The 27,209-nt window shown below is 37.4% G+C and overlaps 11 protein-coding genes across 11 annotated transcripts; 2 read left to right on the top strand and 9 right to left on the bottom strand.

The window, feature by feature from the left end:
- The first annotated feature begins 2,389 nt into the window (after window positions 1-2,389).
- On the top strand, window positions 2,390-5,944 carry LOC104215979 (lysM domain-containing GPI-anchored protein 2). Its single transcript, XM_009765931.2, has 4 exons — window positions 2,390-3,336; window positions 5,077-5,197; window positions 5,304-5,491; window positions 5,592-5,944. The coding sequence occupies exons 1-4, from the start codon at window positions 2,676-2,678 to the stop codon at window positions 5,687-5,689; spliced, it is 1,068 nt and encodes a 355-aa protein (XP_009764233.1). The 5' UTR covers window positions 2,390-2,675; the 3' UTR covers window positions 5,690-5,944.
- Window positions 5,945-7,304: 1,360 nt separating this feature from the next.
- LOC104215977 (protein DETOXIFICATION 45, chloroplastic-like) lies at window positions 7,305-15,917 on the top strand. Its single transcript, XM_009765928.2, has 15 exons — window positions 7,305-7,532; window positions 8,243-8,637; window positions 9,734-9,918; window positions 10,661-10,804; window positions 10,947-11,113; window positions 11,972-12,107; window positions 12,850-12,946; window positions 13,069-13,169; window positions 13,339-13,502; window positions 13,827-13,898; window positions 13,980-14,096; window positions 14,210-14,305; window positions 14,391-14,512; window positions 14,839-14,896; window positions 15,505-15,917. Exons 2-15 carry the CDS (start codon window positions 8,288-8,290, stop codon window positions 15,514-15,516), a joined length of 1,821 nt encoding a protein of 606 aa, XP_009764230.1. The 5' UTR covers window positions 7,305-7,532; window positions 8,243-8,287; the 3' UTR covers window positions 15,517-15,917.
- Window positions 15,918-16,243: 326 nt separating this feature from the next.
- On the bottom strand, window positions 16,244-21,139 carry LOC104215978 (probable flavin-containing monooxygenase 1). The gene is made up of 5 exons (XM_070157979.1): window positions 20,678-21,139; window positions 18,368-18,605; window positions 18,041-18,216; window positions 17,581-17,939; window positions 16,244-16,720 (listed from the first exon to the last, which is right to left on the bottom strand). Exons 1-5 carry the CDS (start codon window positions 21,137-21,139, stop codon window positions 16,381-16,383), a joined length of 1,575 nt encoding a protein of 524 aa, XP_070014080.1. The 3' UTR covers window positions 16,244-16,380.
- Window positions 21,140-21,150: 11 nt separating this feature from the next.
- LOC138878317 (putative flavin-containing monooxygenase 2) lies at window positions 21,151-21,606 on the bottom strand. The gene has a single exon (XM_070157985.1). The coding sequence runs from the start codon at window positions 21,604-21,606 to the stop codon at window positions 21,151-21,153; it is 456 nt and encodes a 151-aa protein (XP_070014086.1).
- Window positions 21,607-21,617: 11 nt separating this feature from the next.
- On the bottom strand, window positions 21,618-22,073 carry LOC138878322 (putative flavin-containing monooxygenase 2). The gene has a single exon (XM_070157990.1). It carries the CDS (start codon window positions 22,071-22,073, stop codon window positions 21,618-21,620), a length of 456 nt encoding a protein of 151 aa, XP_070014091.1.
- Window positions 22,074-22,084: 11 nt separating this feature from the next.
- Window positions 22,085-22,540, bottom strand: LOC138878329 (putative flavin-containing monooxygenase 2). Its single transcript, XM_070157997.1, has one exon. The coding sequence runs from the start codon at window positions 22,538-22,540 to the stop codon at window positions 22,085-22,087; it is 456 nt and encodes a 151-aa protein (XP_070014098.1).
- Window positions 22,541-22,551: 11 nt separating this feature from the next.
- On the bottom strand, window positions 22,552-23,007 carry LOC138878337 (putative flavin-containing monooxygenase 2). Its single transcript, XM_070158005.1, has one exon. The coding sequence runs from the start codon at window positions 23,005-23,007 to the stop codon at window positions 22,552-22,554; it is 456 nt and encodes a 151-aa protein (XP_070014106.1).
- Window positions 23,008-23,018: 11 nt separating this feature from the next.
- LOC138878344 (putative flavin-containing monooxygenase 2) lies at window positions 23,019-23,474 on the bottom strand. The gene is made up of 2 exons (XM_070158012.1): window positions 23,443-23,474; window positions 23,019-23,385 (listed from the first exon to the last, which is right to left on the bottom strand). The coding sequence occupies exons 1-2, from the start codon at window positions 23,472-23,474 to the stop codon at window positions 23,019-23,021; spliced, it is 399 nt and encodes a 132-aa protein (XP_070014113.1).
- An 11-nt stretch (window positions 23,475-23,485) lies between these two features.
- On the bottom strand, window positions 23,486-23,941 carry LOC138878349 (putative flavin-containing monooxygenase 2). Its single transcript, XM_070158018.1, has one exon. The coding sequence runs from the start codon at window positions 23,939-23,941 to the stop codon at window positions 23,486-23,488; it is 456 nt and encodes a 151-aa protein (XP_070014119.1).
- Window positions 23,942-23,952: 11 nt separating this feature from the next.
- Window positions 23,953-24,408, bottom strand: LOC138878359 (putative flavin-containing monooxygenase 2). The gene has a single exon (XM_070158026.1). It carries the CDS (start codon window positions 24,406-24,408, stop codon window positions 23,953-23,955), a length of 456 nt encoding a protein of 151 aa, XP_070014127.1.
- An 11-nt stretch (window positions 24,409-24,419) lies between these two features.
- LOC138878362 (putative flavin-containing monooxygenase 2) lies at window positions 24,420-24,875 on the bottom strand. The gene has a single exon (XM_070158031.1). It carries the CDS (start codon window positions 24,873-24,875, stop codon window positions 24,420-24,422), a length of 456 nt encoding a protein of 151 aa, XP_070014132.1.
- Between the last annotated feature and the right edge of the window lie 2,334 nt (window positions 24,876-27,209).

Consider the following 27,209-nt stretch of genomic DNA (forward strand, 5'->3'; position numbering starts at 1 on the left):
GGTCAACCAACCATCTTTCGTCGAAAAATTACATTGCAAATATAAGTAAAATATACATTTTATCGGGATTTTTTTCGACTTCTTTTAAGTTTGAATACTCTTAGGAAAATTACTAGCTTCGTCAGTGAACATCTATGTGTTTTGTGTTTTGGATTTCAAGGGAAAATTTCAAAATCTCGAGAACTTTGGGGCCCTATTTGTAATTGGAACATTCATCTTTTAGAATTTCATTTCCACGTGAATGTGGGGTTCGTTACAATTTCTTAACGTCTATTGCTCGAATTTAGAATAGATAATGTCCCACTCTCTGTCACTATTAAAGAAGGAATACAATGCATTATTATAAGCCTATGTTCAAGGGTGGTGGGATTGGTTGATATTCCCTCTTTCCCATTTTCTTCACTTACGTTAAATTTTTTTATGTTCAACGGTTTTTGGGTATTTTATAATTTCTTCTCTCATTTTAGTTGACTTTAATTAGTCTATGAAATGATGGTTATTCTAATAATTTAGACTGACAATAATTGAAACAATAGTTGGAATTGTAAAGTAGAGAAAGTAATGAAATCATGACACACTAAATTTGAATTGATGGGAATGAAGTTGCTATTTCAAAAGATATGTTGCTATATTTTTCTAATTAAACGGATCAAAACAGAGAATATGCTTAGTAAAAATGAAATGTACGTTGTACCTAATTATTATGACGCTTGTCTATCCCAGATGTTGACACAGGTACTAAATAAAAATTCGAAATAAATAACTTTATTACAACACTTATTCATAAGGAAAGGATAGCGTAATACGTTATGTTGTTAAATAGAAACTATTCAACTTCACTCTCCATAATTTATCAAAGTGCCTGCCCTTGAATGATGATGACCATGACCAAGTGAGTTGCTTCTACTATATTATAAATTATAAATCTGTTATTATTGGAGAAATTTAGTTCTTGAGGAGAAATATAACTTCTAACTAGTATAAAGTTTAAGACGTGAAATCTGAAATTCAAAATATTATAGTATAAAAAAAGTTAGGTTATTGGGTCTGGTCAGGGCCGGCTCTAATGTGTTAGAGTAGTAAGGCTTTTGTCTTAGGCCCCAAATTTTGGGGGTCCCACTTTTTAAAAAATAATAGGTTTATAAGTATTTTAAAAAAAATAATATTTAGTATTTTTAATACAAAAGTATAGTTTTTAATATAAAAGGAAAGAAAACTCTTTAGATACATAAATAAAGTAATAATTTGACTTACTTAAACATGTGTAGATGGATAGTTTTCCCAATGTTTTAATTTTTCACTTCTTACTCTTTCATTAGATAACGTGTAAAAAATTTACTCCCCCTTTCTTAATTTGGCCAAGTCGATCTTTCTTTTCTCGATCTCTTCATATTTCAGAAACTCCTACATATTTTATGTCTTGCACTTTAATATTCTAACTCACCTTCTTTCTCAAAGAAATTTAAACTTCCAATAGTTCTATACTTCTATTGCTGTATACAATCTTATCTAAAATTAACAATATCTCAAGAAAGATTAAATGAGTTAGCTATATTATCAATCAAAAATCAATCATTAAGGAAAATCGACTATAAAAAGTATTTAATACACTTTGTATCTTAGAAAGCTAAAAAAATATAGACTTTAAATAAAAACATATCGTATAATTTTCTTTTAAAAATTTAAGCCTCATAATTTGGTTTTAGGCATCGCATATACTTGACCCGTCCCTGGGTCTGGTTTTTCCTTCATCCAAAGGATCGAAGGAGTAGAATCCAGTCTTCTTCAAGTAATCTGTTCAATTTTTCTTCAAAAAAAAAAAAAAATTGAATTTGTGCTGAATTTATTTGTTACTAATATATTTTTAACTAATGTGTAACACTTAAACATCTCTGTTGACCCAACCCAAAACAAAAGTACTCTTGGAAAATAAACCACTCACGTTGGACCAAGAGTCCGTTTGGCTTCACTGATTTAGAGTAGCTGATAAAAATTATGTACAAAAAAATACTTTTAAATGCTGGAGCTGATTTAAAAAATAAATAGTTACGCGTTTGAATAAAAGTGCTGAAATTAATAATAAGCAAATGAAGAATTGAGTATACGAAGAGTTTTGTTTTAAAAAGAAGTATTTTAGGGATAGAATAATACATATTTTGGTCAAATCTAAAGTGTTTATAAGCTGAAATTTGATAAGTTGGGGAGACCAACTTATGACTTATTTTTGATTTATAAGCACTTAACTTATAAGCACTTTTAATTTTAACAAACACGTATATAAGCCAAAAATACTTATAAGCCAGTTTAACAAGCTTATAAACTTAGCCAAACAGCCTCTAAATAAATATGGCAAGTCTTGACAAAGACTAGACTATTCCACACTCCTTTCACTTTCACTCTCCACCTTCTTCTTGCTCATTCATTCTGCTGTAAACTGTTTCCTTTTTCGTTTTCTCATATTCAGACTCCTTAGTATTAGCTCCTCATTAATTTCTCTCTTCCCCCCCCCCCCCACCCCCAACTATATTATACCGCACCTCTCTCCACTAGTCATTCCCGTAACGCCCACTAATTACACAAAACTCTGTAACTCCCAAAATAGTTCATTCTTTTCTATTCCTCTTTCCCTTTTTCCAGGCTAAAGCTTAGACAGAGAATACACACAACGCAGAAAAATGGTTTCTTCCTCGAGGCTAACTATTACACTTGCTTCCCTGTTATGCCTTGTTTGGCTGCTCACTGTTTCATCTCCGGCAACAGCTTCCTTCACTTGCCGTTCCGGCGGAACCTGTGATGCCATTATTGACTACACTTTACCCAACGCCACTACCTATAACGCCGTTAAAAAACTGTTCCATGTCAAGAACCTCCGTTTCCTACTCGGCGTTAACAACCTCCCTATCGACACCCCTGCTGATCAAAAACTCCCCGCTAATCAAACCATCAAAATCCCATTCCCTTGTCTCTGTAGAAATGGTACCGGAATATCCAACAAGCGGCCCACTTACACCGTCGTACCCGGTGACTTCCTCTCACACATCGTCTCCGATATCTTCGCCAATTTATTTACCGTTCAGGAACTCCAGACGGTTAACAACATAACCGACCCGAATGTGATACAACCCGGAGATAAGCTGTGGGTCCCACTGCCTTGCAGCTGCGATGACGTTGACGGTGAAAAGGTTGTTCATTATGGTCGCTTGGTGGCCGCCGGCAACACCGTGGATGCCATTGCTCAGCAGTACAATGTTTCCCAGGATACGCTTTTGAAATTAAATGGTTTATCAGATCCTAAAGAACTTATAGCTGGCTCTGTTCTTGATGTTCCCCTTAAAGGTACTCCTTTTTTACTGCTATTTTTTGGCTTTTTTTCTGTGGTCCAAAATATGTGATTTTTCCAAATTTAAAGACTGAATTAATTATTTTTTTCCTACATTGCCCTTGGAGTAATTAATGTTGGAGTATGTGTTAGGAATGTTTATGTATAGAGATAGTAAAGGTTAATATGGTCAATTTTATTGCTAATTAATGCTAAAAGGTCAATTTCGTGTCAAAACAACCAAAAAAAATCACTTATTTTGGGGTTGCCTATTCATTTTCTGAGCCCCACTTTTAGTAATTTGAGAGAAAGTTGCAGAAAGTAAGAACTTTTTACCTGAGTGTCAGTTTGGGGAAGAAAGGTAAAGACATAATTAACGTGTTTTCAGCAACTGAGGTAGGCTTCATTTGATTTTCAAAGTGCAATATTTTTTTCCCAAGTAGTATATTGCTACTGTTCTATTTAGCATTTATGGGCAAATTTAATTGGAAGATGCATGTTCTTCTATTTTATATGTATTGATTTTGCTGTCTGTTGATATGGGGATAAAAGAATAGGCTTAATCATAAACAAACTTTGCACCTTGGAGGTTTGTTTTGAGTTCCGTGGTTGTCTTTGCATATGTTGGCTAATGTTTATTGCGATTTCTCACTAGTCACTGACTTGTATTCCCGTGAACTCTGACCATCTCGTAATGTTGAATTGACATATGTAGTAGCAACACACCTTAGTCATCCTTTTAGTCCCTAGGCTACAGATACTCCTGGACTCTGGAGTTCAAGAGCCCTGTGGGCTGGTGTCACAGGAGGGATTCTGATCTGGATGATCTGATTGACATTTCACATGGCCCATTATATTTAGAAGCATATGTCAAATGAATCATCAAGTTTTTCCATTTTCTGAATGATGGAATAAATTTGTGGTTTTATTAGTTTCGAAGATGCTTGTTTTCCTGTACTTAAGTAATCATCATGCCTTGAAAAGCAGAATAACCGAGTTCAAAAGAGTATACCTATGCATGGATAAAAGACCATGAGAAAATGATGAGAGAAGACTGATTATCAATATTGCTAGTGCTAGTTTTGTATATCATTCATTGACCATATTTTCGAATTTTTTCTGGCTGGTTGCTGTTGCATAGTGGACTTATAGCACGTCTTGTTGAAACATGTTCTCAACAAGCAAATCATAACTCTGTCGAGGCGTCTGCATAACCAAATCGCTGGTGTTCCAATAAGAGTATCATAGTATCATAAGACAATAAGTCACATAAGTCGACCCCTCTTTCAGATTGAAGCTATGATATACCAGCTCATTTAGTCAGTGTGTATTAGAAGATGAGTACCCTTCTTTTAAGTAGAATTAGATAGTTTTCATGGAAGCGCTTGTGTATTGAAACTACTAATTTTCAACATGCTCATCTGAAAATGGCACACATTGGTCACACAGGGTTAGCTGGTTCTGGTTAAGATAAAGAAATTCAGCAATGTCTGACCAATTGAATGTTAAATATGCAAGGTTGCATAATAGAGGGAAAATAATGTAAAAAGGTACTTATAATAGCGAAATGAAAATTGCACTTTTCTCCAAGAGTACAGTCAGGTATAAGTCTACTTCCTTTCTGATTTGCAAATCCAAATTGGTTGATTTCAAAATTGTGTGGATGTGTGTATATTTTCAAGTGTTTTCGCTCTTTTTTTTTTTTTTTTTAAAACCCCTTTGGCCTATACCATGATGTTGAAGTGTTTGATTTGCAGCTTGCCAATCAATGGTGAGCAATACCTCACTGGACTATCCTTTGCTCGTCCCAAATGACACATATTTCTTCACTGCTGCCAATTGTGTAACATGCAAGTGTGATGCTGCGAACAACTGGACGTAAGCTGCTGAACTGATGTTGATTTTTCACTTCTTTTTACACTTTGACTCCCAGTAATCTAATCTTGCTGCATCATACGTCCTTTTCCCGAACCTGCTTTCTCAGCTTGCAATGCCAACCATCTCAGATAAAGTCCTCTCTTTGGAAGTCATGCCCCTCTATGCAGTGCCAAGGTCTGGATAGCTTTTACATTGGGAATGTCACATCTTCAGATTGTAACTCCGCAGCTTGTGCTTATGCTGGTTACAGCAACCAGACCATTTTTACCACAAGCACTCAGTCAACTTGTCCTGGTGAGTTTATGCAGTTTCTGAGCTGCCCATGGCACACTAAAATTTGGTTCATAATAACACTTATGCGCTAAACTGAGACATGCTTTTGTCATTTGTACAGCAAGTACTGCTTCTGAGATGAGGTCAGGGACATGGAGGTGGAATATCATCCTGGTTGCTATCCATCTGGCGTTGCTATCTGCTTCTTATTTGAGATAACTCCACGGTTTATAGGAGACTCTACATGGTGATGTCTGTAAAAGGGTGTAGTTGTTTTAGCTTATAGTACTAGCATTTATGCTGCTGGGGACAAATCTTCAGTTCTTCCACGAACATAAGTAGTTCCTCTATAGTAGACATTATTTAGACAAACCTTTCTCTTCTCCCTACTTGAGACATGGTTCTTCTGCTGTCATTTTGTCTGTCTTCAGGATTTTAACTGTTAAATTTGGCATTTCTTTTGGTGAGCGTGCACCACGTTGGTTCATTTCTTTTAAATTATGTGAACAATTTGTGAAAATGGAAGTTTGGAAGTATAAGTGTGTGTGTGTGGTGGATGCTCAAAGAGAGCACTTTAGCTTTGTAGGGAAAGAAGTTGTTATATAAGCACTTCCCCTAAAAGATATTACCTTCGGTGGCGGAGCTAGAATTTTTATTAAGGGGAGTCAAAATATAAAGAAATGAACTTACCAAGAAGTCAAGGGGTGTCATTATATATATATATATATATTTTAAGAAAAAATTACCAGGCTAAACAGTATAATTTTTTGACGAAGGGATGTATAATTTGTCATCCCTTGGGTGCATGTGGTTCCGCTGCCCTCCCAATTAATGATCTTTTTTGGAGGAGGAAAAAGGATTAGTCGATCCAGAGCAGCATTAGTATGGTTTGCAGAGTAGTATCAGTAAGATTTGTCCTTGTTTTAAAATGATTCGATAGGCCGTAGTAGGAAACAATTTCTTATTATCAAAGTTAATCGTTTTGTGGCATACACGTGTCTTTTTGAATTTTTTCCAAAACACAATTGGATAGTAACTCACTTTTAATTTCACCAAAGATGGAAAACCAACAAAATGAGTTTGGTGGAAATATAAAATGAAAATAACTTAGTATATCCAGATTCAGATACCAATATTTTTAACATACCTTTTATTTGAGGAAACTACAAATGAATGCGTGGGTTTTCTTTCTAATTCTTATTGGAAAAAAAATAAAGAGAGGGCAGTACTCCTTGTAATTCCCTTATTTTAGTGCTGAACTCAATGTATTAAACTTTTACTTGCTATTTGATAATAATAATTCTTCAAAAAGTATTAAACTTGTGAAATTAAACTAATCGAAGAGAGTGATATTATGATACTAGTAACAGTTGCGTTTTTTGGAACGAAGAAATATGTTTCTTTTGCTGAAATCTTTTTCAGTATATTTAAGTTTTTTTTATCATTGAAAATCTTTTTACAAGGAAAATAATTTCGGTCAAAAGGGAGAGAATAATTAATTACTCATCACTTGCATATGAAAGTAATTTTCGTTCATACATTTCTCAAACTTATATTACATATCACCACAACAATAACAACAACCCAGTGTAATTCCATAAGTGGGGTCTGGGGAGGATAATATGTACGCAGACATTAACTCTACCCGAGGGACAGAAAGACTGTTTTCAGGAGACCCTCGGCTCAAAGAGGATATATTACATATCACTAATGTACCTAATTTTTGTATCAACAAAACACTAATATCATACATTATAGTCCACTATATGATTATCAAACACCTGGAAAAAGTACTCAAAAAAATGAGTAATATTTTATACTTTGAGTATATTTTGCTTATACGAGGTTTCAGAAGGTAAGAGGTTTCCCAATATATCGACAAGGCAGTTAGAAAGCGGTGGGGAAATATTATGGCTACCTAGTACCTAGGCAAACTTGATTTTGCCGCCTCTTCTTCTTCCTCTTCTTCTTCTTCTGTTGTGCCACGTGTGCTACGGTACCCGCCTCCATTGCCTCGTCTTCCGGCGGCACCCCATCTCGTAACCGGCCGCCGACGCACCAGGTATCAGTAATCAATTTCACCTTTAATTTCTGTTTGTTACTGCCTTCCTTAACCATATCGGCAGTAATTCCCCCTTTCACTACTTACTATTCAACTCACACTTGACTCTTTCTTCATACTGCCGTGTAGCTTTTATTATGGAGTATGAGCATAGCTGGGGGTGGTAATTAGTACGAGTTTTTGTTGAGGGTTCGGATTGCCTTTTGTTTTTCTGTTTCTTTTGATTACTGAATTTAAGGGGAAAAAGATACCATTTTGCATTTTAATGAAGAAATCATCATAGTTTTCAATTATCACAAAGAAAGAAAAAAGTTGCCACCTTGCATTTATCAATGGATATCATCTTAATTTACAAGTCATCAAAAAGAAAAGAAAAAGTTACCATCTTGCTTAGAATTTTACGCTTTAGAGGCTTAGAGCTTCAGGTATCAGCTGATTTTCAATGTTCTGAAAACTGTACCATTTGTCCTGTCCTTGGATATCAACCTGTTTTTCTTCTTCTTATGCTGTTACTATTGTTAGGTTATAAGTTTCTTCATCAGTTTCCTGATTGGAGAGAAAGGGAAAGAAAGATAGTGCATGTTTAGGATTGAATACTTAACAATGTTTTTCTCAATTTTCCAAGTTAAAGGCCCCCCCCCCCCCTCCTCTTTCTATGTATTTCTCTCTCCAGTTGCTTATGCATTCTTAAATTTCTGTATGATTATCAGATTCATTCACATTGATAGTGAAGTGAGGGAGGCCAAGTGATAAAAATGACAGCTGCACAATTGACTAGTAAGACGATGTATAATGGGTTTGCTGAATTGGAAGTGAAAGAGGAAATATCCAAATTCTGCTCGTTAAGATATTCACATCGGCATCGTAATTCCTTTTCAAGAGTCAGTCGGAATAGCTTGGGATATATTTATGGTGGCAACAATTGTTCTTTATCTATTGAAAGAAGCAAACGTTTTTTAACTCCACCTGTCATTTGCCCAAGGACGCGGAAATTTTTAAGGTTCCGTAATAAGTTAAGTTCAGAGAGTGGTGCAGAAGCTTCTGATTTGCGGGATACTACTGTAAAGGGAAATGATTATCTCGCAAGCTCGAGTGGAGAAGTTTTGTAAGACCCTGATCTCGCTTCAGTTTTCTGCATTCTAGGTTTTTCCTGATGATAGGAAGAATTTAGGTATTGGTCGTATTAGCAGTCATTCCCCATGAAGCGTTATCTAATTAAGATGCTAGTTAGAATTTGAAAAAAAAATTTTCAACTAGATATTTTCCTGAAGTAGATTCTTGCAAATGAGTATCTTAGTGGTCTCTGCCAATTACATTGTTAATAATGTGAAATAGTTGATGCTTTACAAAGATTCTTGACATTGAAGTGGGCTGCTCGAAAAAGAGAACTTGGTGCTTCCCCTGATGATGTGTCGCAACATTAACAGAAGTGCACTTTGTTGCATCTTATTAAACTTTCATGTTACCAATATATCCAGCTTTGGACTTTCCTTTCATGCCGCATGAAAATATTTAAAGTGTTATAGCAGGGTTATTACCTGTCCAAGATCTTTGTACTTTTGTGAACTTTGGTATCTCAAGTAGTAGAAGGCTCTCCTAGAATGGGAAAGGACAGCGAGTTGTTTGTCTTAATTGCCTGGGTTTGGGACTCTAGCATCTAAATGAAACATTGGAGTTATGCAGCTCTCGCATTTCTTGTCTGTGTGCATACACAGGTTTTCCCCCCCTCTAAATGTAACTATTACGGAGGTTAGGTTCGTTGATGAAACTTAGAGATCTTAACTGAACCTAGTACGTATTCTGAACTTTGAATATGCCATAATGTGGACTACATCCATTTTTTTTGTGTTTGTCTGCCACAGGGTTGGGCAAGAAGTTGGAGGGAGGGGTTTTAGAATCTATTCTATAAACAGATGTTTAACATATTAATTTTCTTTGTAGATTTTATGGCGAGCTACAATACAGATTTAGTTTATATAATTAATTGATGGCAAAGTGGCTGCATTACTAATTTGCCTTTTTGATAATTTTCAAGTCAGATCAAGTTGCTACTCCTCATCGTTTTGGTGACATCATGATCATAGTTTTTTTGGTTTAATTTTGGTTATACTGGCAAATATTGTGACAAATGTGAATATTTTACCCTTCACATCCCTTTGCTGATCTAGTTTTCTTTTTCCTCTTCCTTTTGTCACTTTCAGTGAGTTGAATGAGACTGTTCCCATAATAGAAAATGTTGAAAGTGACTCAACAGAGGCTCCTACAAGTTCATCTCGATCTTCCGAGGTCAGGCGTGAGCTTGTGATGCTGTCTTTACCAGCAATTGCTGGACAGGCCATTGACCCTTTGGTACAATTAATGGAGACTGCTTATATTGGGCGCCTGGGTAAGGTGGAAATATTACACATTCAGCGTTTTTGGAACTTATGCTTATTTAACTGAATTTTACAATCTTCTGAGATCACAGATGAATTGGTATAGACAACCTCCTATTTGTGGGGGGGGGAGGGGTTGGGGCCTGATATTTCAGGATCTTATGTTAGCAATGAGCCTTAATTCTGGTAGCTGGAGCTGATGGTGGTTGTTCAACATATTGGGATCAGTAGTTTGTCTAGCTAGTTGTCATTGTCCTGCATAATGCATTTTGGTTGGACTGATTTAACATATATATCTTTACTATTGATTGTGGCTGTCAGATGTACTTTAGTCTCTATACTATTGAAATGCATGCCATCCTTCATCTTGTGGGGTAGAAGAAAATAATGTTTTCTTTGCTGTTTTCCTACTTAAGAGTAGTTTTATTATTTTTGTAGTGTATTACCTGAGTTCAGAATCCTTTCTCTCCAATTACTGATGGTAGCGTATATCAGTCGAAATCATTTTTCCTTCTCTTTTCCTTTTTCGGGACGGGGTGGGAGAGAGTTTTCTTTTAATGTCTTTGTTGCCTCTCAGTGTTCTTTAAAAGGAATTTGATTTTCTTCACTATGTCCAGTTTTCACTGGACTTGGGTCTTTTGGTTTCTTCCAATTTTCCTTTTTGAGGGATACCATGATGGGGTGGAGGAAGTGTTGGTTTCTCTATGTTTACTGTTACTCTCGTGGACCTTAAGAATTGTTTTTGTTTTACAGGTTCAGTGGAGTTAGCTTCAGCGGGTGTCTCCATATCGGTTTTTAACATCATTTCAAAGCTATTTAATGTTCCTCTACTTAGTGTTGCTACATCTTTTGTGGCTGAAGACATTGCCAAGAATGTGACCAAAGTTTACATGTCAGGTAGATGTTGTATTATTTTGTTTTCATTCCTTGCATTGAAATTGCTTAGGCATTTAACTGACCTAGAGTTGATGGTCCTACTAAGAGCTTTATGATTCGTGCTCTGACTTTTATCACACACATTTATCTTTATGTTGTGCAGAGGAGGCAGAAGGCACCAACGGTAGACTTCCCATAGGGGTAGCAGAAAGGCATCAGTTTTCTTCTGTATCTACAGCATTATTTTTAGCAGTTGGCATTGGCATCATTGAAGCTTTGGCTTTGGCTTTGGGATCTGAACTACTTCTTGGTTTGATGGGCATATCATCTGTATGACGGCATATATGTTTTGTACCTTCCCTGTTTTCCCTTTGAATTTCTTTGTTTTTGTGCTTGCTTTCATTCTATGAAGTATGTATCCAGAGCATCAGTGCACATAGTATCATGAATAAGGAAAAAGGCATTAAAGTAAGGCTCATGAGAGGCCATTTCTAGATACATGCTTCTATAACGCTTCATCCTGGCTAATCTAGAACTGATATAACCTTTATGGTTATTTTTCAGTGACAGTATTTGTTTGTTTTTATCTGTGCGACGTCTTTTTAATTTCATTTTTTTCTTTTTACGGGAGGTATGGGCCTGTAGTAGAGAAAGCAGAAGCAAAATGAGGGGCAGACCTTTATGAAATTTTGTACTATACACCACTTGGGTGCAGAATGAAGATGCAATCATTAGGCTAGGTTGCAACTTCAATATCAACTGCAACTTGATGATGTCTACTAATAAGCTGATAGTGTGAAATAATAGTTATGCATTCCCTAATCAAGGAACATAATAATGTTGTCTCAGTTTTTCATTTAGTGAACTCACGTTCGCAACCTGAGTGAATTGAGTTGTTCCTTTTTATCTTGATAACTTAGTACAACAGTTGTACTTCTTGACAAAGAGAGACCAGGTTTCTTCTTAGCATAACTAGATTCCCATATGGTTTGGAGGAGAAAAACTCCTGATGACCTCTAAAGCAATGTTTTGGGGTAGGAAACTGCGAAACAGTTACTTGTGGGTCATAAAATATTTCATCGCAATTATCTTCTAGTGCATGCAAGCCCCTCGATGCACAGTTTTGTATGTGTACGTACATCAAGATTTTCCTATGAGTTCTTACTAAGAAAACTGTTTTGTTTATAGACTTCACCTATGAGAGCTCCAGCAAAAAGATTCCTTGCTCTGCGTGCTCTTGGTGCTCCTGCATTTGTAGTTTCCTTGGCCCTTCAAGGCATATTCCGTGGATTTAAGGATACAAAGACTCCAGTCTTCTGTTTAGGCAAGTCTTGAATCCCTTGCTGTTCAAGTGATAATATTGCTTGCCAAAGATTCTTTCTGCTTGTTTGATTTATGCAGTTTTGACATAGAAATTCCAGCTTCTAGGTATCAGTCCATAGAAGCTTCCCTAGTTAAGGGTGGTTCTAGCAGGAATAGGGAAGCAGACAGTTTATGAGTACCTATTTATCTTTTAAGTTGATAGTTGGATCATTCTTAGTTAAATTGTATGGTTCTTTTGTGAACACTGCAAGTCGGGGTTATTCTCTCTTAAGAAATCTGCATGCTTGAGTTTCAGGAATTATACCAATTAGTGGAGTGAGTGCTACTACTTCACTGAGAGGATAAATAGACTACCCAATTTATCTCCAAAAGGAGCCATATAAAAACCAACAGGATTATCGTCCAGTCTGAGCTAATCTTTCTTGACAATGTGATATAAACGGAGGGAGTAGAATTTAATGCAACGAGAAACTTATCGAGTCCCATATCTTGTCGCTCTTTTGATTGTGAAAGGAGTACTATCTAATGGATGTTTATAGTTACAGAAAGTAATTTGATAGGGAAAAAGGATCTTATGTAAGTGTCCTACGTGACAGATGTCAAAAAGATAAGGTTTCCACTCCTTAAAGTTGTTCGTCAATGCAATTTTATGAATAAACAGTGTGATTCTTTTGTCCTTCCTTGATATGTTAATGGAGCTAAAGTCATACCTTTGTATTGATGTTACATATTAATTTGTGCAGGCATTGGAAACTTTATAGCTATATTTTTGTTTCCCTTACTTATGTATTATTTCGGCTTGGGTGTATCCGGAGCTGCTATATCCACTGTCATTTCACAGTATGTACTTCTCATTGCTCTTTTTAATCATGTTTGCTTTTATTGTCCACTCTCTATTAGTTTTTTATAAAGTCTCTTTATTTTAATACAAATGAATTACTTATGTGCTTCGTTTTTTCTAGATACCTGGTGGCCTTTTCTATGATCTGGTATTTAAATCAGAGAGTAATATTATTACCGCCACGATTTGGGGAGCTGCAATTTGGTGGCTATTTAAAATCTGGTGAGTGTTTATTCTTGAGATGGGTGTTCGAGGATTAGTCCTATTTGAAACACAAGCTCGCCTTTTTGCTTGTACCACAACAATCTCTCAATGCTTGTAGCATTTCATGTCTGTGTATTTTTCATGGCAATGAAAGAGTTCATCTGATTTTGTATTTGTGTTGCCTTAGGTGGTTTCCTCATTGGAAGAACTCTTTCTGTCCTTTTCACAATGACACTTGCTACATCAATGGCTGCCCGTCAAGGTGCTGTAGCGATGGCTGCTCATCAAATATGCTTACAAGTATGGTTAGCTGTCTCCCTCCTCACAGATGCACTGGCTGCATCTGCACAGGTAAATTGAATATAAATGAAATTATTTTATCCCGTCTGATATGGTTCCGATTCTCCTCGTAACTTCTTCCTTCTCATGTATCTCCTATATCAGAACCTTTCTTGTTTTTGTGCATGTGTGTTGCTTCACTGTGCTTGCCTCTATTCTTTTTCTTGTTTGGCAAAAAAACCATGTTCGACTTGGCAACAACTGTCGGTGCGTATCGAAGCTTTCGAAGAATATATGTCAGATGACATATTATTGGATTTGACCAGTAATAGTTGCTGTCATACATCTTATCACACTTTTCTCAATTTGACGCAACTATTCCTACTTTGTTTCCAGGCGTTGGTTGCTAGTTATTTATCGAAAGGTGATTACGTGGTAGTAACCGAAATTACACACTATGTGCTAAAGGTTTGTACTTCCGTTTTTTCTCCTGCAAGTTGTGAGACGCTCTACGCTAATTTAATATCAGATTGGACCCATAATTTGCAGCTAGGGCTACTTGCTGGTGTGTTTTTGGCAGCTGCATTAGGTGTTTCTTTTGGCTCTTTATCTACTTTATTTACCAAGGATGCTGAAGTGTTAGCTGTGGTTGGTACAGGTGTATTGGTATGTCTCTATACCATTTGGGAAATCTTTCGTTAAAATTGTCGATTTAACAGATTTTCTGAAGAGTGTGGTTATTGCTAATTAACTAAGTTCAAAACTTAAAATTGCTGCAGTTTGTCAGTGCCAGTCAACCAATAAATGCTCTTGCCTTTATCTTTGATGGCCTCCATTATGGTGTTTCAGACTTCCCTTATGCAGCTCGCTCCATGGTAAGTTTGTAGTGCATTATGATATTATTACTTACCAAGTATATATTCACACCACGTAAAATCTCTCTTTTAATTCTGCATAAAGATGCTGGTGGGGGCAATATCATCGGGATTTCTGCTGTTTGCTCCTAGACATCTTGGTCTTCCTGGTGTTTGGTTGGGCTTGACCCTTTTCATGGGATTGCGCATGATGGCTGGGATTATCAGGTAATGGATATCTTCCATCTTCCTCCCTTTTGCATGCTACCTAAAACTGTATTTTATTGATTTAAGTATGTGGATCTATGTTTTTCCTCGACAAGATTCTTTCGATGCTCTGTGTATTGTTCCTTGTTTGTGGTCTGAGAGGTAATTTCCATTGATTCAGCAATAATCGTTGTTGATTTCAGTTGGATGCTGGTAGTTCTTAATGTTAGATATCCATATATGTTACAGGAATTCTAGATAAGCAGAGTGTTAGTAGTTTGAATAACTGAAATCTTTGAAATTCTTGTAATATTATATACTTTATCGCAAGGTATTTTTGCATTCAGGTTATTGTCAAAGAAAAGTCCTTGGTGGTTTCTGCATTGTGACACTAATGAAGCCAAGGTGAGTAGATTTCTCATTTCATAGGTTTAACAACTAAGTTTTCCTTAAAAGTTTTTATGAAACTTCTTTATTCCTCGGGAAAGCAGTTCCTATATTATTGTCCCTGCATGACAATCCCTGTATTATAATAGTTGCATAACTAATCATATAGGACAACCCTAAAAGTGTATGATAACTTTGCTTACCAATGAAAGAACCTAGAACCATGAAGCCATAGGAATGTCTGCCAAATGGCTTAGCAGGTGCAGTTTTGAAGGGGCGGTCTGCTATTTTAGTGCTAAAGCAGTGAATATCATCCTCCTGTGATTCCTGAAAAAGATGATGTGAATGTTTACCCGTGCACAATGAGCAATTTTAATTGGATACTTGGTAAATTCAAGTGAAGCAATAAGATGCTTTATATTTACTGGGAAAAGACATTATTGTCATTTTTGAACTACAGAACTCCTCTTAGAATATCATAACCCATTGGCTTTTTCATAATTTATTTTAGGTTTACCTTGTCCAAGATTATTAATATGAAATTTGTAAGATAGTCTAGTTCTGCTATTACGTTGATAAATATTATTCGCTGGTTATTAATTATCTTACTCCGCATTCTCTTTCAGGTTATTAGTTGAGTGGATTCGATTTTCAGGCCTTCTTTGAAACTTATAGAAACCTCCTTTCATATACTTGGTCAACCATCTTTGTTTGAGCCTTTTCCTCTAAAAATAGGATTACTGAGCCTCTTTCCTCCAAGGATACTTGCTCACATAGTTATTTTTCTTTTTCTTCCACTATCTTTTTTTTTGGGGTGTTTTTTTTTTTGGCGGTGGGGGGCGTTCGAAGATTCTTCATGACTGCAATAATGCCTGGTGGCTCGTATCTTTAGATAGCTTTATACAACTGCGGAACAACTGTACATTGAATTATTTACACTACTTCCCTATGTAAATATGTTGGATTCTATAATGTTCGGCATCTTGGTTAAGGAGTCAGCTTGCTGGAACGGAAAGGAATGAACAGGTTATATCTTGAATTTACTCTGTAGCCCTAACCCCCTCTTCGTTCCTTTAGTTTCTTGAGGTCAATCGATCCCTTTTAAGGTTTTGCAAACTTGGTGCACGCAAAATAAGCGTATTGGAGTTGTCTTTATACAACTTTTTATCAGCAAGACTTTGAATGTATACAAGCCTCTGGGGGTTTTAATTTAATGTTTGAATGTCTATGCTAGTCTACCTACTGCTTCTCATAGCTGCTTCTCATAGCTGCCGTGAGATGATTATTGTTGCACAATATTTCTGCTGAGTTTCTAAAAAGAAGAGTATGTATGAATGTCAAGCTGATGTATAAAGCTTTCCAGGGTGGGATAAACAAGCTTATTACGTCATATGAGAAAGACAGAACAGTGACAAAGCACACCTTTAAGACAGTAAAATAAGGAAGACCATGCAGCAGAATGTAAGAAAAGCAACAAAGAGAAATCTTCTGGGATGGTTGAGCTAGCCGGCGTAGTCTGACGGGCCATAAGGTTCGAACCACTCCGCCATGAGACCCTTTTTCCTCTTAGGATTCCAACCCATGTCCTTGCAGAGTTGGTCATTGTGCCAAATATGCAATGCACCAATGCATGATCTCCTGTAGTACTTCTTGCTGTATCTCTTCTTGTATTTATCCCATTGTGCTATGTCTTCCTCCATGGCCTTGACGCTAGGTAGTTTAAACTTTCCATCAAGAAACTCTGCCAGCCATCGACACCTTATTTCTGAAGTGTATAGATTTGCCACGCTTTCAGAGAATCCAATTATTGCCAGCTGTGGAATTTTGGGATGAATGCATTCCCTGATAATAATAACAATCCAGAATGTCATATGACAATTAACACATGGTTAGCTTAGTTCGAAATATACGCATAAAATTGCGTAGTACTAGTACATCGTGTGGAAATGACACCAGGTAGCCGATTTCGCTCAAACTTCAGGACACGATGTCCTAGAGTTTCAGCCTCAAAGTTCAAACTTGAGGACATCATGTCCTAAAGTTCGAATCTTATGTCCTGAATTTTAAATTAGTAGTTCAGAAATTCAGGCACTTAATTCTGAATTTCAAATTAGCAGCTCAATAATTCAGGACACTAATCCTGAATTCCATATTCGGGATACTTAGTCCTGAAGTTTGGGTGAATTGGTTAATATTTCAATACATTATAAATTATGAATATATTTTAAATAGCAGGCTTAAAAGTGGCTATTGCTGCACTTTGCCCATATTGAGTTTGATTTTCAGTATAAATTCCCCTACATAACTAATTTAATGTACATATAACTAATATAACGTTTGATTTTCATATTAACTAAATTTTGCACAAGTTATGTATATGGTATTTAATAATGAAAACTAAACTCTGTATTATTGGTTTTGATAAAACTAATCATATGCAAATTCATGTATTATTTTATAAGGGAAAGGTGTATATGTGTATTAGCAATACGTGGAATATGAGCGTAGTGGAATGCAAGATTAATTTAGGTCAATCTTGCACAATAGTTCATGTAGTATTATTATATATTATTCACGAGGTAACAATTAATCCCGCGATTATTAATTATTCTGTCACATAAATAAGTGTTACATTATTAATATATTATTTACCGCATAAACAATCCTTTCATCCCAAAGAATATAAGGCTTTGATTACGTACCTATATAGAGGAACTGCCGAACCATCTGAGCCTGCTATGTATTCCTGAAAATTTGGTGATTCAAATACGTTTTTGATCTTGTCTATTCCCTTCCAGCCAGTAGCGAGTATGACCAAGTCCGACTTAATTGGTTCAGCTTGACCCTCAAGCACGATACCTTCTTTAGTAAATCCAAAACTCTTTGCTTTCTTCAGCTTGAGACGTCCTTCCTCAACTCTGTTGTAGAAGCCTTCAGGCACCGTAGAAATTAAACATGCACTCAATTCGTTTAAGAAACTATGCTCTGGAACCAATCCATGTTTTGAAAGCTTGAGCTTGTGTTTTATATGGCTTTCCACAAATTTTGAGAATCCCCACCTCTGTAAAATATGATAGTGAGAAATCGATTAATTAGTACTTCATGACTCCAACAGCCATAGTACTCATGATTTGTACGATATATACAGGGAGTAAGAATTACCAGAGGTGAAAGAATAGTAGCCATGAGATATAAAAGAAGGCCTTCACCGGGCTTATGCACCATAAGTTCGGAGAATCGACTTAGATAGAGTTTTGCCAAAGGGAATCCCCATGGAAAATAATCTGGAAGGTTCCAGTGTGGAGTCCTGATTATTACTGTGCATGCACGTTCAATCCCTGCAAACAACAGTCATAGATGGATTCAAGATTTGAAGTTTATGGGTTTCAAGAACGACCTAAAGTTAATAGACAATAATAATTGACTTTATGTATAAACAAACAATAAAAGAGGTAGAATTAATTAATGGAAGATCAATAGCAGTTATACCATTAACGGTAGAGCACTCCATGGCAATGTCCATTCCTGATTTTTGGAATCCAACAACGGCTACGTTTTTATCTTTGACTAAATTGGTTGCAGTTGTGGAGTTCATTTTGGAATAATCCATTGAATGGATTACTTCACCATCGAAAGCTTGTGGACCTTTGTTTGGAGGGAACTGAGGAATATTTGGAACTTGGCTGAATCTTCCCACGCAAACTACTACAAAATCAACTTGGTATACCTGCATGCAAAATTCACGTAATCAAGTAAAGCTAATGAAACCCCAAACTAAGATTTTGGAATATGAGTCCTTTGTTTAGCCGTATCTTTCTTATTCTGATTTCTGTTCTGTCTATCATGAAAACTAAAACACACTTTCTCACTTCCAATTTACTATACCACACTTGCTTTTTTGGAATTTCCAAAACGTTTAATCATCATCCCATTAATAATATTATTGTTTTTATTTTACATCAATCTTTAAACATTCATATTTATTTAACTGTTTAAATATTAAACTTGATATCATGATGTTTTATCAATCAAAGTAACTTTTCAACAACATAATTTTAAATTTTCTTTTACTATTAATAAAGTAGTAATATATAGTACATAAATTAAATTTTAAAAAAAACTGATGCTATAAGTTTAAACATGGAAAGATTGCAAGAAAATGGACTTTGGGCATTTTTCTTTATTCTAGCCAATGAAAGTGCGGTGCTCATGATAAGCAATAAATAGACAGCTTAATTCCCACTGGCACTTTTCTGTCTCCAATCAAAGCTTATAGTGCGCTTAACGCGAATTTTTACACCTATAGAAAACCTTAATACTCTATTTATTTTAAATAAATACCATTTTAAAATATTACATCCTACAGATACCTTTTATACTTTATAGCCAAATATCTAATTATAGTTACATCTTACATTTAAGGCACCATATATGCTAAATAATATTTTTCTCTCCTTTTTAGTCTTTTCTCTCACATAATCACAATAAAATTGACTAACCACGTTCTCTCTCTCTTGTTGCATACACTTTACTCTTTCTCCCTCAACCCACGATTCATACCTCTTCTCCCACCCAAATTCTCTAGTTCTCCTCCATTATCACTCCATTACAATCGCTTAGGGTAAGTTTAATTCGTTGATTTTGATAGACGAAGAGCAATTGGTTCAACTGTAGCGGCTCGATTCTGCTTGGTAGTGGTCGTCGAAGTAGGGTTCATAGCTTTTGCGTAATTCGTGGCTTCGTTTGTGGGATTTGAGGGCTGGGGATTGTTTGTAGTTGTTGTAGGAGGTTGGGCAGATGTGTTAGGGAGCTGACCAGTTGGATAATGGCTGGCCGCCGGCCGGCGAAGCCATAAGGCTGTTTCTCTCTCTAGATCGCCAAAATCGCCTATTTGTATTCAATTGTATTCGAATGTATATTTCAGCTGTATTCACATGTATTCAGTAGCATTCATTTAGATATTTTAGATGTATTAAAAAGTTATGCGTATTCTCTTGTATTCAGTTTTAATCAGTTGTATTTAACTATTTTATTCAGCAGTAGTTAGTTGTATTCAAGTGTTTTATACAACTGTATTCAGTTGTAGTTAATTATATTCAACTATTTTATTCAGCAGAAGTTAGTTGTATTTTGTTGCATTCAAGAGTTTTATTCAGCTGTATTCAGTTGTATTTTGTTGTATTCAAGTATTTTATTCAGATGAATTAAGTTGTATTTTGTTGTATTCAACTGTATACAGTTCTACTCAACTGTATTATTCATATGTATTTCTCTTTATTCAACTATAATCTTTATTATGTATCTTTCAAATACAGATTAATGAGGGATCGTTTTAGTTCGTTGAGTTAAATTAGGAGAATATCATGTGATTTGATTTCCTTCTGTTTTTAACCAGTTTAACCTTCCAGATTTTGCACATATATGTTACTGTATTTAACGTTAATGCCGCTTGAATACAGCTAAATACATGTCAAATTTAGCTGGAATTCCAGTTTTTATGCCTATTTTTTTTGTTGTTGTATTAATGAATACAATAGCTTAAATACATGAAATATATTGTATAAAAACATAAAAGGTATCTATAACACGTAATATAATAAAGGGTATCTATAAATTGCTAATTAGACCGAAAATATTGTGCTTTATAAAAAATTCTAATTTTTAAAACTCTAGGAGATCTTGAGGATTCTCTTTTTTAGTGGAGCATTTTTTAAAAGCGAACGAATGAGTGGAGACAATTGAAAAACGTGAATTTTTAAATGGTTTTGTTGTAACATGTAAGGTGTAATTGCTTATTACCTTTATGGGAAGGGTTTGAGTGTCTTGTACAGTGATGTTCCACTTCCCTTTAGTGCTAAAAGGCTCGCCGGCGCCGCCCCACAAATTCAATTCTCCATCGGAGTCGTCACTAGATTCATAGCTGAGGCTTAATACTTTGGTATTGAACTGAATGTTACGGAGCAAAGCAAAGTGACGAGCGTACGACTCGATATACTCTAAAACGGTGTGTTGGTCAGGGAACACTTCGGTTACAGAATCAGGCCATGGAAAATCAGAAAATTGGTAAAGAGGTTTCGGTGTTTGTAGCTTTGTGCTCTCAATAGTCTTAGTCCACACACCTCCAATACTACTCTCGGACTCGAATACAATGGGATCAAAACCTTTGGAAAGGCTGTATTTGCAGGCCAATAGGCCGCTAATACCAGCTCCGATTATTGTTATCACCTGCTTTTTCCCGCTCTCTCTTTGTTCATTTGCCATTGCTGTTACTGCTACTCTCTCTGGTTTTCCCGCTCTCTCTTTGTCCACTTCCCTTTAGTGCTAAAAGGCTCGCCGGCGCCGCCCCACAAATTCAATTCTCCATCGGAGTCGTCACCAGATTCATAGCTGAGGCTTAATACTTTGGTATTGAACTGAATGTTACGGAGCAAAGCAAAGTGACGAGCGTACGACTCGATATACTCTAAAACGGTGTGTTGGTCAGGGAACACTTCGGTTACAGAATCAGGCCATGGAAAATCAGAAAATTGGTAAAGAGGTTTCGGTGTTTGTAGCTTTGTGCTCTCAATAGTCTTAGTCCACACACCTCCAATACTACTCTCGGACTCGAATACAATGGGATCAAAACCTTTGGAAAGGCTGTATTTGCAGGCCAATAGGCCGCTAATACCAGCTCCGATTATTGTTATCACCTGCTTTTTCCCGCTCTCTCTTTGTTCATTTGCCATTGTTGTTACTGCTACTCTCTCTGGTTTTCCCGCTCTCTTTTTGTCCACTTCCCTTTAGTGCTAAAAGGCTCGCCGGCGCCGCCCCACAAATTCAATTCTCCATCGGAGTCGTCACCAGATTCATAGCTGAGGCTTAATACTTTGGTATTGAACTGAATGTTACGGAGCAAAGCAAAGTGACGAGCGTACGACTCGATATACTCTAAAACGGTGTGTTGGTCAGGGAACACTTCGGTTACAGAATCAGGCCATGGAAAATCAGAAAATTGGTAAAGAGGTTTCGGTGTTTGTAGCTTTGTGCTCTCAATAGTCTTAGTCCACACACCTCCAATACTACTCTCGGACTCGAATACAATGGGATCAAAACCTTTGGAAAGGCTGTATTTGCAGGCCAATAGGCCGCTAATACCAGCTCCGATTATTGCTATCACCTGCTTTTTCCCGCTCTCTCTTTGTTCATTTGCCATTGCTGTTACTGCTACTCTATCTGGTTTTCCCGCTCTCTCTTTGTCCACTTCCCTTTAGTGCTAAAAGGCTCGCCGGCGCCGCCCCACAAATTCAATTCTCCATCGGAGTCGTCACCAGATTCATAGCTGAGGCTTAATACTTTGGTATTGAACTGAATTTTACGGAGCAAAGCAAAGTGACGAGCGTACGACTCGATATACTCTAAAACGGTGTGTTGGTCAGGGAACACTTCGGTTACAGAATCAGGCCATGGAAAATCAGAAAATTGGTAAAGAGGTTTCGGTGTTTGTAGCTTTGTGCTCTCAATAGTCTTAGTCCACACACCTCCAATACTACTCTCGGACTCGAATACAATGGGATCAAAACCTTTGGAAAGGCTGTATTTGCAGGCCAATAGGCCGCTAATACCAGCTCCGATTATTGTTATCACCTGCTTTTTCCCGCTCTCTCTTTGTTCATTTGCCATTGCTGTTACTGCTACTCTCTCTGGTTTTCCCGCTCTCTCTTTGTCCACTTCCCTTTAGTGCTAAAAGGCTCGCCGGCGCCGCCCCACAAATTCAATTCTCCATCGGAGTCGTCACCAGATTCATAGCTGAGGCTTAATACTTTGGTATTGAACTGAATGTTACGGAGCAAAGCAAAGTGACGAGCGTACGACTCGATATACTCTAAAACGGTGTGTTGGTCAGGGAACACTTCGGTTACAGAATCAGGCCATGGAAAATCAGAAAATTGGTAAAGAGGTTTCGGTGTTTGTAGCTTTGTGCTCTCAATAGTCTTAGTCCACACACCTCCAATACTACTCTCGGACTCGAATACAATGGGATCAAAACCTTTGGAAAGGCTGTATTTGCAGGCCAATAGGCCGCTAATACCAGCTCCGATTATTGCTATCACCTGCTTTTTCCCGCTCTCTCTTTGTTCATTTGCCATTGCTGTTACTGCTACTCTCTCTGGTTTTCCCGCTCTCTCTTTGTCCACTTCCCTTTAGTGCTAAAAGGCTCGCCGGCGCCGCCCCACAAATTCAATTCTCCATCGGAGTCGTCACCAGATTCATAGCTGAGGCTTAATACTTTGGTATTGAACTGAATGTTACGGAGCAAAGCAAAGTGACGAGCGTACGACTCGATATACTCTAAAACGGTGTGTTGGTCAGGGAACACTTCGGTTACAGAATCAGGCCATGGAAAATCAGAAAATTGGTAAAGAGGTTTCGGTGTTTGTAGCTTTGTGCTCTCAATAGTCTTAGTCCACACACCTCCAATACTACTCTCGGACTCGAATACAATGGGATCAAAACCTTTGGAAAGGCTGTATTTGCAGGCCAATAGGCCGCTAATACCAGCTCCGATTATTGCTATCACCTACTTTTTCCCGCTCTCTCTTTGTTCATTTGCCATTGCTGTTACTGCTACTCTATCTGGTTTTCCCGCTCTCTCTTTGTCCACTTCCCTTTAGTGCTAAAAGGCTCGCCGGCGCCGCCCCACAAATTCAATTCTCCATCGGAGTCGTCACCAGATTCATAGCTGAGGCTTAATACTTTGGTATTGAACTGAATGTTACGGAGCAAAGCAAAGTGACGAGCGTACGACTCGATATACTCTAAAACGGTGTGTTGGTCAGGGAACACTTCGGTTACAGAATCAGGCCATGGAAAATCAGAAAATTGGTAAAGAGGTTTCGGTGTTTGTAGCTTTGTGCTCTCAATAGTCTTAGTCCACACACCTCCAATACTACTCTCGGACTCGAATACAATGGGATCAAAACCTTTGGAAAGGCTGTATTTGCAGGCCAATAGGCCGCTAATACCAGCTCCGATTATTGCTATCACCTGCTTTTTCCCGCTCTCTCTTTGTTCATTTGCCATTGCTTTTACTGCTACTCTCTCTGGTTTTCCCGCTCTCTCTTTGTCCACTTCCCTTTAGTGCTAAAAGGCTCGCCGGCACCGCCCCACAAATTCAATTCTCCATCGGAGTCGTCACCAGATTCATAGCTGAGGCTTAATACTTTGGTATTGAACTGAATGTTACGGAGCAAAGCAAAGTGACGAGCGTACGACTCGATATACTCTAAAACGGTGTGTTGGTCAGGGAACACTTCGGTTACAGAATCAGGCCATGGAAAATCAGAAAATTGGTAAAGAGGTTTCGGTGTTTGTAGCTTTGTGCTCTCAATAGTCTTAGTCCACACACCTCCAATACTACTCTCGGACTCGAATACAATGGGATCAAAACCTTTGGAAAGGCTGTATTTGCAGGCCAATAGGCCGCTAATACCAGCTCCGATTATTGCTATCACCTGCTTTTTCCCGCTCTCTCTTTGTTCATTTGCCATTGCTGTTACTGCTACTCTATCTGGTTTTCCCGCTCTCTCTTTGTCCACTTCCCTTTAGTGCTAAAAGGCTCGCCGGCACCGCCCCACAAATTCAATTCTCCATCGGAGTCGTCACCAGATTCATAGCTGAGGCTTAATACTTTGGTATTGAACTGAATGTTACGGAGCAAAGCAAAGTGACGAGCGTACGACTCGATATACTCTAAAACGGTGTGTTGGTCAGGGAACACTTCGGTTACAGAATCAGGCCATGGAAAATCAGAAAATTGGTAAAGAGGTTTCGGTGTTTGTAGCTTTGTGCTCTCAATAGTCTTAGTCCACACACCTCCAATACTACTCTCGGACTCGAATACAATGGGATCAAAACCTTTGGAAAGGCTGTATTTGCAGGCCAATAGGCCGCTAATACCAGCTCCGATTATTGCTATCACCTGCTTTTTCCCGCTCTCTCTTTGTTCATTTGCCATTACTGTTACTGCTACTCTCTCTGGTTTTTGCTCTGTAGAATGTGTTGATTAAATGTAGGTGAAGTGAAACAGTCTCTTCTTCATGTACAATTTATTTTGACTGTTTTTCTTCAAAAATTTATCCTCCAGTGCTTTCCATAATTTACTTGCAGAAGTTTCCTTTGTGTATGGATATTTCTGCTCTCTAGCAAGGTAGGATCGAATGGTACCGCAAGCAACACGGTTGATAATTCTCCAATCTTCTTCTCCAATAACATCTGGTTTCTTTTCTTCAATGGCCAGATCTAGCCCTTGTTGAAAAAGGACATCTAGAACCTCGCCTTGCCACATCCCAAAATGTCCGGACCCGTCAAATATTTCTACCGCAAATTTCGCATTTGACACAATTCTTGTCATAAGCGAAGATGCCAATGATGACGTATTGTTGACACTTGATGTAGATTCTTCTTGTTTATTGTCTCCCATCTTTGACACAAATATTATTTAATAGCTGACGACACAAATCAAGATTATTTCCTTTCTGGTGTGGAAGATCAGACTAAGCTGCAACCACAGAGCATACTAAGACAGAATCTTGACACAGTTACCAAGATAAATCTTTTCTGATGTGGAAGATCAGACTATGCTGCAACCACAGAGCATACTAAGACAGTACCTTGGCTCTGATACCAATTGTTGCGGAAGCCAAATGTATATAGTGTGAATAAGTCACAACTACTATACCAAAAATTATGACAGCCACCAAATAATAAATAAGACAATAAAACAATAATAAAGGGAACACCAGAATTTACGAGGTTCGGCTAATTTTGCCTACTCCTCGGACACAACCAATATTTTATTTCACTCCAAAAATACAAGTGAAATAATACTAAAGAGAGAAGATACAAATGCCTTAAACAGATGAGAAGGCAAATGAGAGGTGTATTTAAATCCTAAACATTAAGCCTTCTTTTATAGGGGGAAATCCCCCCAACCCTTCTCTTCCCACCGATGTGGGACAAATAGTTTTGCCCAAATTCAACAAATCTCCACCTTGGCAAAATTCCACATCTTCAATTTTCTCTCAATAACAAATTTTGATTGTGTCTTCATTCAATCTTCAGTTTTCAACAATGTTGATCAAATCCAAACAATGTTGAAACTTGACCGCAGTCACCACCTTTGTCAGCATATCAGCAGGATTCTCCGTAGTATGAATTTTCTTCACTGTGACTCCACCTTCTTCTATGATTTCTCGTACGAAATGATACCGAACATCAATGTGCTTCGTCCTTGCATGATAAACTTGGTTCTTCGCTAATTGAATAGCACTTTGACTATCACAAAAAATTGTGATACCTTTTTGTTCAACACCAAGCTCCTTTAGCAATCCTTGAAGCCAAACTGCCTCTTTCACAGCCTCTGTAATAGCCATGTACTCTGCCTCTGTTGTAGACAAAGCAACTGTTGACTGCAAAGTAGACTTCCAACTAACTGGTGCCTTTGCAAAAGTAAACACATAACCAGTAGTTGATCTTCGTTTGTCCAGATCACCCGCAAAATCTGAGTCACAATATCCAACTACAGACTGATTGTCTTCCTGCTCAAAAACTAACCCGACATCTACAGTATTATGAATATACCGTAGAATCCACTTCACAGCTTGCCAATGCTCCTTCCCTGGATTGTGCATATATCTGCTAATAACTCCAACAGCTTGTGAAATGTCAGGCCTTGTGCAAACCATTGCATACATCAAGCTACCAACAACATTTGCGTATGGTACCTTTGACATATACTCTCGTTCAGCTTCATCCATTGGCGACATAATAGTACTTAGCTTAAAATGGGAAGCAAGTGGAGTACTAACTGGCTTAGTCTTGTCATCTATGCCAAAACGTTGAAGTACTCTCTTCAAATATTCCTTTTGAGATAAACAGAGTTTCTTTGAACGTCTATCTCTAATTATCTCCATGCCAAGAATTTTCTTTGCCTCACCCAAATCCTTCATCTCGAACTCCTTCTTCAGTTGAATCTTCAACTTATCAATTTCTTCCAAATTCTTGGAAGCTATCAACATATCATCAACATATAGGAGAAGATATACAAAGGAACCATCTTTAAGCTTGTGCAAATACACACAATGATCGTATTTGCTTCTCTTGTACCCTTGCCGCAACATAAACTCGTCAAATCGCTTGTACCATTGTCTAGAAGATTGTTTCAATCCGTACAACGATTTTTCAAGTTTGCACACCATATTTTCTTTTCCAGCAACTTTGAATCCTTCTGGCTGAGTCATGTAGATTTCCTCCTCCAAGTTTCCATGTAAAAACGCAGTTTTTACATCCA

Source organism: Nicotiana sylvestris, chromosome 1 (assembly GCF_000393655.2).
Source record: "Nicotiana sylvestris chromosome 1, ASM39365v2, whole genome shotgun sequence".
NCBI lineage: Eukaryota > Viridiplantae > Streptophyta > Magnoliopsida > Solanales > Solanaceae > Nicotiana > Nicotiana sylvestris.

What these genes read in the sequence shown, in the direction of transcription:
- LOC104215979 (XM_009765931.2), top strand. Translation starts at nt 2,676, where the DNA reads ATGGTTTCTTCCTCGAGGCTAACTATTACACTTGCTTCCCTGTTATGC. An exon ending in TCTTGATGTTCCCCTTAAAG is followed by an intron (nt 3,337 to 5,076) that starts GTACTCCTTTTT and finishes TTTGATTTGCAG; the next exon opens with CTTGCCAATCAATGGTGAGC. An exon ending in CACTCAGTCAACTTGTCCTG is followed by an intron (nt 5,492 to 5,591) that starts GTGAGTTTATGC and finishes TCATTTGTACAG; the next exon opens with CAAGTACTGCTTCTGAGATG.
- LOC104215977 (XM_009765928.2), top strand. Translation starts at nt 8,288, where the DNA reads ATGACAGCTGCACAATTGACTAGTAAGACGATGTATAATGGGTTTGCT. An exon ending in TGGTGGCTATTTAAAATCTG is followed by an intron (nt 13,170 to 13,338) that starts GTGAGTGTTTAT and finishes GTGTTGCCTTAG; the next exon opens with GTGGTTTCCTCATTGGAAGA. An exon ending in CTTATGCAGCTCGCTCCATG is followed by an intron (nt 14,306 to 14,390) that starts GTAAGTTTGTAG and finishes TTCTGCATAAAG; the next exon opens with ATGCTGGTGGGGGCAATATC.
- LOC104215978 (XM_070157979.1), bottom strand. Translation starts at nt 21,139, where the DNA reads ATGGCAAATGAACAAAGAGAGAGCGGGAAAAAGCAGGTGATAACAATA. An exon ending in GGAGTGCTCTACCGTTAATG is followed by an intron (nt 18,217 to 18,367) that starts GTATAACTGCTA and finishes TGTTGTTTGCAG; the next exon opens with GGATTGAACGTGCATGCACA. An exon ending in CTACTATTCTTTCACCTCTG is followed by an intron (nt 17,940 to 18,040) that starts GTAATTCTTACT and finishes CATATTTTACAG; the next exon opens with AGGTGGGGATTCTCAAAATT.
- LOC138878317 (XM_070157985.1), bottom strand. Translation starts at nt 21,606, where the DNA reads ATGGCAAATGAACAAAGAGAGAGCGGGAAAAAGCAGGTGATAACAATA.
- LOC138878322 (XM_070157990.1), bottom strand. Translation starts at nt 22,073, where the DNA reads ATGGCAAATGAACAAAGAGAGAGCGGGAAAAAGCAGGTGATAGCAATA.
- LOC138878329 (XM_070157997.1), bottom strand. Translation starts at nt 22,540, where the DNA reads ATGGCAAATGAACAAAGAGAGAGCGGGAAAAAGCAGGTGATAACAATA.
- LOC138878337 (XM_070158005.1), bottom strand. Translation starts at nt 23,007, where the DNA reads ATGGCAAATGAACAAAGAGAGAGCGGGAAAAAGCAGGTGATAGCAATA.
- LOC138878344 (XM_070158012.1), bottom strand. Translation starts at nt 23,474, where the DNA reads ATGGCAAATGAACAAAGAGAGAGCGGGAAAAA. An exon ending in CAAAGAGAGAGCGGGAAAAA is followed by an intron (nt 23,386 to 23,442) that starts GTAGGTGATAGC and finishes CTGCAAATACAG; the next exon opens with CCTTTCCAAAGGTTTTGATC.
- LOC138878349 (XM_070158018.1), bottom strand. Translation starts at nt 23,941, where the DNA reads ATGGCAAATGAACAAAGAGAGAGCGGGAAAAAGCAGGTGATAGCAATA.
- LOC138878359 (XM_070158026.1), bottom strand. Translation starts at nt 24,408, where the DNA reads ATGGCAAATGAACAAAGAGAGAGCGGGAAAAAGCAGGTGATAGCAATA.
- LOC138878362 (XM_070158031.1), bottom strand. Translation starts at nt 24,875, where the DNA reads ATGGCAAATGAACAAAGAGAGAGCGGGAAAAAGCAGGTGATAGCAATA.